This window comes from Lactuca sativa, chromosome 2, assembly GCF_002870075.4.
Source record: "Lactuca sativa cultivar Salinas chromosome 2, Lsat_Salinas_v11, whole genome shotgun sequence".
NCBI classification, from domain to species: Eukaryota; Viridiplantae; Streptophyta; class Magnoliopsida; order Asterales; family Asteraceae; genus Lactuca; species Lactuca sativa.
In genome coordinates this window covers 43,554,134-43,562,725 of record NC_056624.2, presented here as the reverse complement: position 1 = coordinate 43,562,725, position 8,592 = coordinate 43,554,134, and the positions used below count along the sequence as shown (strand labels likewise).

General features: G+C 37.3%; 1 protein-coding gene across 1 annotated transcript; it reads right to left on the bottom strand.

Moving 5' to 3' along the window:
• Positions 1 to 6,760: 6,760 nt before the first annotated feature.
• Positions 6,761 to 7,788, bottom strand: LOC111903648 (uncharacterized). The gene is made up of 2 exons (XM_023899401.2): positions 7,454 to 7,788; positions 6,761 to 7,193 (listed from the first exon to the last, which is right to left on the bottom strand). The coding sequence occupies exons 1-2, from the start codon at positions 7,786 to 7,788 to the stop codon at positions 6,761 to 6,763; spliced, it is 768 nt and encodes a 255-aa protein (XP_023755169.2).
• Between the last annotated feature and the right edge of the window lie 804 nt (positions 7,789 to 8,592).

The window sequence follows — 8,592 nt, the reverse complement described above, 5'->3', positions numbered from 1 at the left end:
TACAATTCATGAAGTCTTTATAAGTGCATCCCTGCACTCGTTGGTGGACTTCACCAAATCTAGAATTCCCACCACTCGCATCGCCCGAGTTCATTTGGGCCATGGCTGCTGTTACAGCCGCAGTCACGGCCGTTTGGAACAACACCAGATCGAACTGAGGAGGAGGAGGTGGTGGAGGAGGGGTTTGAGTTTCGGGTCTTCCTCTGCTGGGACGCTTTCGTGGAGGCATCCTTCACTGGAAGATCATAGAAATTATAGCAATAGTAAGAGCCTATTGCGAATATGAATAGATTGTTTCATGGATTAAATCAACATAATCCAAGATCAGGGTAAGAGTTATAGTAATAGAGAAATCATCTGCCAATATACTGGTATTAACGATGCAACAGAAGTTCATGAAAATTGACCTAGCAGTAGGTCTTACATCGCACCATAGAGAAAATGTTGGCAGTTTTAGAGGTTCAACTAGAGTACTTTTAAACTAAGAACGTTTACAGACAAAAGACCTACGGAACATAGAGATAAAAGGCTAGTCCTTTAACAAAAGAGGGAAGTAACTAGATGTCTCCTACTGGCGACGGTTGCTAGTTGGGCGAATCCTCAGATCCTCTAGTTGACGCATAACTTCTTGAAGGTGTCGATCATGAGTCCTTTGGCGCGCTCGGAGTTCCCTAACTTTAGCTCGGGATGCAGCCAGCTGATGCTGCAGAGCCTCGTTGGTCCTCCTAGTCCTGTCCACGGCTTCTTCAAGTTGGCGGATGCGAACAGTGTTGAGGTTTGAGTTGGCATCCACTTCTACAACTCGACCAATGGCAGCTTGACTTTGCTCAACATTCCTGGCAATTCTTCGGATCATGATGGGCAGAACCCGATCTGCTGATCCTCCTTCGCTTATGTTGTAGAAACTTCGGTCTCCATTGTAAGGTAAAGGCTGACCCTACTCCTCGCTCCATTGACGCAAGGATATTGCCCACATAGGAGTGGGGCCCTGAAGTGCCGGTCGGGGATTAGGGTTCGGAGCATTAGGAGGTTGGTTGTTGACTTTTGGTTCGGAGCTCGAGCTATCCGAGAAGCCTTCAGCGTGATGATCATCCAAAGGAATAGGGTGATCGTCGTCTGACTCCTCTTCGAGCCATCCTCCATTGCCCTGGTTCGGAAAGTACGGATCACCGGGTAGGTGGAAGCCAGCCATGCTATCTATGCGAGAAAGGGGAAAAGAAGATTAATAGACGTACTATTCTAAGATACTTATAGGGAGAATCATTACTAGCTGGCCCAATACTTGCATAGTGCATACCGATTACATGTAATCGAAGCAAGATAGTCCTTCGAATAAACCACCCTAACTCCAGACCCCCAATCAAACAAGAACAGGGAATGAAGCAAAGGCTGCAGATTCTGAGTCTATGGCGCCCTAATCACATGTAATCGTGGTGTATCCACTTAGCAACTATTGTCCTACTAGTAACGACCCTATTTGTTAACACATACGTATAATCTAGGGATACAAAATACTCCTATAGTATTCTTATGGTAGCGTTATTGTGGTATTGTTGGTAAGTTTTAGACTTGTTGCAACATCACAACCAAACTTAGGCACATGCTAGTCACTCCTAGGAAAACGTAGTCGATCAGGCTACATCATCCTGAATGTGACTATATGTCTCTTAACCCAATTGCGCTGCCCAACAATCTTAATACTTTCATTTTGTTCTAGGATAATACTGATTCCTGTGATTCATAGTGATGAGTGTATATATATACTTGGTTAGATCTTTTAGATACTTAACAGTATATATTCTTGGTCAGAGTGTTTTAGTCCCGAAGTGTTTATAGTTCGTATATCTTTTCTAGGTTGATATACTTGATTCACTATAAACAATGCTCTGATACCAATCTGTCACACCCCAAAACCGATAACGGCGGAATACGTTTCGGGGTGGATGACGTAGTGAACAGTATCATCACAATTGCATAATAGTAGAAACAAGAATCATACAACCATAGTATTACATAGTGAATTTAATTACATGCGTGTTTTGTAATGTTTAACAATCACCAAAAGCAATTCAAAAATAAGAGATGGGTCTTGTGTGCTCCACTTTCTCCAAAAATGCCGCGTCTGTACCTGTCTATCTTTGACCTGAAGATACAAGTTATTTTGAAAACAATTATCAGCATAAAGCTGGTGAGTTCATAAGAGTTTAGTGTGAGTTTTGTATACAAAGCATTAGTGCTAAAAATGTATCATTTATGTTCATAAGTAGTAGAAACTTTAGAAAATCCCATATTTTCCAGAAAATACATTGTAAGTGACAATCGGTGAAAAATATACATTCTTCATTTCTTTGAAACAGATTATTGTAAAAAAAACATATTGGCAAATCTCCAAATAACAAGTGTGATGGAATAGGTTGAGCCTGTAATCAGTGATAGAGGTGCAAGCTTCCTTTAGTGATAGATACTTACTTACTTCGGGATGCAGTTTAGCATTTAGTGTGGTATTTTAGATTAGTTGTAGCGTGTTCCTTGTATATTACTAATAGTGAGGATAATAGAGGATCCCATGACCTTCCCGGTCATGCACAATATAGTGAGTAGTGGCATCCCTGGGCCTGCACGGCGCGGACTGAGATTAACAGTCGGGATGTAATAGCGTCTGCCCCGTATAGATCTATACATGTAGAGTCGTCTCCTGCTGGAACACTTCGGGCGTAGTGAATAGCGAATAGAGTATCTCGTAGCGGGTTAGTGTATTATTGTTTGTTTAGTGTTTTCTCTATGTTTATAGTGTAGTAATCTTTTAGTATTGATCATAGTGTATTCTCATACTAGTGTATCGTCTAGTAATAGTGAGTATTATAGTGTAGATAGTAATAACTTTAGCGAGTAGTAGCGGTAGCGACCCTAACCATACCTATTATGGTTATCTTAGTGGGGATGTTTCTTAGCACGTTAGTGACTTTAGCATTAAGTGAAAGCAGTAATATTCATATCCCATACTGATATACATATTTTATATAAGTAAGAAATCAACGACAGTCGGACGGATAACTACTACCCTAAGCCCACAATCAAACAAGAACAGGAAATAAGGCGAGATATCGGTCCTAAGTCCTCCAAGTCTTATTTATATAAATATATCAGAGTGGTTACATTTTATAAGAAAATTGATTAAATAAAAGTATTTTTCCAAAAGAACATTTAAATTCTGATTCACTGTTAAAAAATAGTTTGAAAAGGGTAAAACCCGTTTTTAAGGCATAGGGACAAATCACATGTGATTTGAACTAAGAGTAGTGAATCACATGTGATTAATCCTTGTAACTCAGAAATCGTTCTGTAAAAATTTACATAAACATTTATAAGCAACTTGTATCTCCCCCCTAAAACATGTAAAACACTTGAAAGGTTCATTAAAGGGGTATGAACTCACCTGAAATCGCGGAAATCGGGTGAATCGGGTATATCAGGTAATAGTGTCGATTGAGCGTTTGGTACCAAATAACCACTTGAGCACCTTTTAGGACCCTAATGTCACATGAAATATGTATTTTACAAGAAGTTAATCATCTTATGCTTCTCATTATAGTATTTGGACATTCTAGTGTCGTTTTCGGGGTTTTAAGGCCTAGAAAGGGTTCCCGAGAGTGGTACGAGGCCATGGATGATTTACGGAAGGGTCCTTGAGTTCACTCTCTTAGAGTTTATGGCCTAAAAGCCATTCTTTGGGAGTTTACGGCTGTAAGCCCCCTAGGCTTGGCCGTAAACTCTTGTGACACTCCAAAATGTGTGTTTAGGGCCTTATCTCACTTCCTTAATTTAGTGGTGTGTGTTTTGGACCAAGAGGGAAGGATTAAACATCATAATTTGTGTCATTTTTAGGGAGTTTACGGCCAAGACTTGTTCTTGGGCCGTAAACTCCTATAGACCCTTCAAGATGTAGGTTTTACTTGTACAACATGGTCCCAAATGGCTTAGAAAAATCCTAGAAGGCCCTATAGTGAGTTTGGAACAATTTGGCATACATTTTTGGGGAGTTTACGGCCCAAGAACATCCTTGGCCGTAAACTCTTCATTTTGTTCCCAAATGTGAAGTTTAATTGTACAACACACTTCCATAGGCCTTAGATAAATTCCTTTCATGCACTAGGGTAGTTTAGGGACTTGTTTGACACAAAAATTTGGGTGTTTACGGCCCTCAAATGCAATGAAGTATGACTAGAATAAGATAGAGGGTGAGTACTTACGTTTGGAAGTCGGAAATTAGCGGAATCGGGGTCGATTTCGAGTCTAGAGAGAGAAAGTAGAGAGAGAGTGGATGTGTGGTAAATGAATGTTCAAATGTTGTGCACACCCATTGCATATGTCTCGGGTATCGCACCCGATACACGGCTACCCGCTGTTTAAAGTTAACTGGATTAAAACTTTTTACCCGGGTGAAGTGGTTGAAAAGGTAATACAACTCTATTAGGTTAAACGGGGTTAACACATACGAGTTATATTTCTTATGTTAATATATAGCCATTCATAAATTTAGATATTCGGATGTTGACGATTCCAAATATTACATAAAATAACGTATAATGATGCGTTCCGTTAGTGAAAATGGGATCTGTAACGGAATTAGATATGGGGTTGTCACATCAACAATATTCATTTACCATCGAGTTTTGACAAACTCTAAATTTTCTTCCTGGGTTGTCAGGAGTTCTTGAAATCTTCACACGAGATGGTAAGCCACAATCACATGGATGATCAGCTTGAAATTCATCTTGTCGTTTTGAAGAATAAGATGAGGAAGAAGAAACAAAACAAGTCATATGCCAGGTGGATGCCACGTAGGTGCAACATATTCAAGTCATATGTCAGGTGTATGCCACATAAGCAAAAATAGTTGATAGTCGGTCATATTACCTAAATGTGAACAAACAGAACAAGTTAGTTACCTTAATGTGTACAAAAAAAGGAACATTACCTATATATGGACAACTGAAATAGTTAGTTACCTTAATAAGTCATTTTCCCATATATGCACCATGCCACGTAGGTGCAACGTATTCAAGTCATATGCCAGGTGGATGCCACATAAGCAAAAACAGGTGATAGCCGGTCATATTACCTAAATGTGAACAAACAAAACAATTTAGTTACCTTAATGTGTACAAAAAAAAAGAACATTACCTATATATGGACAATTGAAATAGTTAGTTACCTTAATAAGTCATTTTCCCAATTTAGTGATGTGAAATTGCTTGAATCATATGGCCAATATCGATTGTGGTCTGTGGGGTTATTGGGTCATAAAGATAAATTTGAGCTATTTGTGGCTTTAATCAAGGGTCGCATGCGTACGATTGTATTATGTGCTTTTATAGACTCCTAATAATTTGCATGGGCTAGTTAGAAATAAATATAATTAACTTTATTTATGTTGGGTTAGTATACATTAGTAACTTTATTCTTATTATATTTTGACATATTTCGATATTTAAAAAACCTCAAAAGATGAGGTTATTATTATATTAATGTTTGAAAGGAAAAATAGTAATGGTTGGGAATAATTCTAGCTGACACTCCTAATGAAAATGTTAAAAAGGGTTATTGAAGAGTGAAAAGTATATACCTACACCTTATTCTTCTTTTATAATAATAAAAAATATCAAAATAAGAAACTTTGATGTAACCATTCAATGAAAAAAATAAGTAGTAGCTTTTGTTAGTATAGTCGAAAAGTACACTAATTTATTTTGAAATTACAATGATTATTTACTCATCATTCATTGTTTATATTTTCTTTATTCAAGGGTAGTATCACAATTAATAAATAATATATGATTATATATAGACAAGATTCGTTTTCAAATGTGTACAAAGAACAACTATTGAATTGTGAACGCAAAATCAAATCTTCTGCACATAAATCATATATAATTATAATAAAATGTGATTAAATAAATATAATCACATGTGACTAAATATATGAGAGCAAGTATTGAATCGAGAATGAGAAAATGAATGTTGTCCTTATAAATCATATGTGATTAGACATATATATATATATATATATATATATATATATATATATATATATATATATATATATATATATATATATATATAATCACATGTAATTGAATAAACAAAAACAACTATTGAATTTAAAATTCGAAAACGAGTATTGTCTATATAAATCATATGTAATTAGATACATATAATCACATATGATTTAGGTGATTAAATCCATATGATTTATATAATTATATTTATTTAGATACATGAGAACAACTACTGAATCACACATGATTTATGTGGAAAATATTCATTATCACGTTCTCGATTCAATAATTGTTCTTAGTCAACTTCAATCATATGTGTCAAAATACATCTAATCACATGTGATTATGTGTATCTAATTATATATTATTTATATGAACAAAAAAGAATATTGTCTATATAAATCATATGTGATTAGATACATATAATCATATGTGATTATATACAAGAGAACAACCATTGAATAAAAAACACGAAAACACATCTTTATTCTCATTATTAATATGTTATTAACTACATATAATCACATATGATTAAATATATGAGAAAAATTATTGAATGGAAAACATGAAAAATATTCTTGTCCATATAAATCCTATATGATTAGATACATATAATCACATATGATTATATGCATTTAATCACGTATGATTTATGTGATTAAATACATATAATAACACATGATTTATGCCATTATATGAATTTAATCACATATAGTGTTGTAGGTTGTAGGTAGTAAGTGGTGGTCATGCGGTGGAGATGTGTGGTGGTGTGTGGTGGCGGCTTTTATTGGTGGAGTTAGGCGATGATGGTGATGGGTGGTGGTGGCGGTTAGTGGTGACTGGTGGTAGGCGATGGGTGGTGGGTGACGAGTGGTGGGTGATATTTGGTTTGTAGTGGCTGTGGGTGGTGGTGGGTGTTTGTTATGGGTGGTGGCGGTGGTGAAGGTGGTGGGGGTGGCAGATGGGGTGCTAGGTTGTAGTGGTGTTGGTGGTTGAGTCGTGGCGTGTAGTGATGGTGAGTGGCGGTCTCGTGTGGTGATGTTTGGTGGTGGTCGTGATGGATGGCGGTGGTGGTTTGTGGTGGTAAGTAGCGGATGATGACGGTGCTGGTGGTGGGTGGTGGTTGGCGATAGTCTAGTTGAAATAGTGGTGGGTGGTGGTTTTAGTGTATGTTAGGTGGGGGTGATGGTAGCAGGTGGTGGGTGTTTTTGGGTGGCTAGTTATGGCATATGGTGACATTTGATGGTGGTGGTTGGTAGTGGTAAGTGGTGGGTGGTGGTTTTGATTGATGGTGGGTGGGGGTGGGGGTGGTTAGTGGTAGGGTGGTGCTGATAGGTGGTAGTGATAGAGGTATTTAATGGTTTTGGTGGGTGCTGGGTGAGGGGTATGCTGACGGGTAGTGGTGATGGGTGGTGCTGGGTAGTGGGTGATGGTTAGTGGAAGTGGTGGATGGTGGGAATGGGTGGTGATGGCGGATAGTGGTGATGGGTGCCAGAGATGGATAGATGGTGGTGGTGGTGGTGACACGTGGTAGTAGGTGGTGGGTGGAGGTGGTGGTGGTGACGGATGGTGGTGAGGGGTGGTGGTGGAGGGTAGTGATGGGTGGTGTTGGTGGGTTGTACTGATGGGTGATGGAGGTAAGTGGGGGTGGTGGTGATGGTGGGTTATGGTGTTGGTAGGTGGTGATGTTGGTGGCGAGTGGTAGTTTTTGTGGGTGATGGGTGGGCATGTTGGTAATGACTGGTGGTGATAAGTGGTGGTGATTGGTAATGATGGGTGGTGGTGTTGGTAGATGGTGGGTGATGGTGGTGGGTACGGTGGTTAGTAGTGATGGCGGGTGGTGGAGATGGGTGGTTAAGGTGGTGGTCGCGGGTCGTAGGTACTGGTGAGCGGTATTGGCTAGTATGTTTTTTTTTATTGTTTGTAACTATTTTATTTTTATTTTTATGAATATTATTTCACAAATATAATTAAAAAAATTATGTGGTCCAAATTTGTTTTCAAATGTTCTCGCAATAAGAAATGTTTTCGATTGAACGTTCCCTATATATATATATATATATATATATATATATATATATATATATATATATATATATATATATATATATATATATATATATATATATATATAGGCTTAGGTTATTTTGTTTTTGTTAACTATTGTGTGCTAGAATGCATAAATTTGGACCACCGGATGGAATAGAATCAAAGATAATGATCTGAGGGTCTATGATATCACAATAGGGTAACATGTACCATATAATTACACAAATTCCAGCATAAGGGCATTTTAGTCAATTAACCTATATTAAAAATGGAAATTTTCGGATTTTTAGGGATAATTAATTCCTTTATTTTTTAAAATTTGAATATTTTAAATTAATTCAAATTTAAAAAAATCCGATTTTAATTTGTCAGAATGTCAAACATTAATTAGTAAAGATATTTTCGATTTTATTCTTGTAGAATATATTTGCAATGCATATATTTTTGATAATTAACCTGATTTAATAATTCAACATATATTCTT

Bases quoted from the DNA above. Each gene is read 5' to 3' on its own strand.
- LOC111903648 (XM_023899401.2), bottom strand. From the start codon at position 7,788: ATGCCCACCCATCACCCACAAAAACTACCACTCGCCACCAACATCACC. The intron at 7,194-7,453 runs GTCAGCATACCC...TATTTCAACTAG, and splicing joins ACCACCCATCACCACTACCC to ACTATCGCCAACCACCACCC.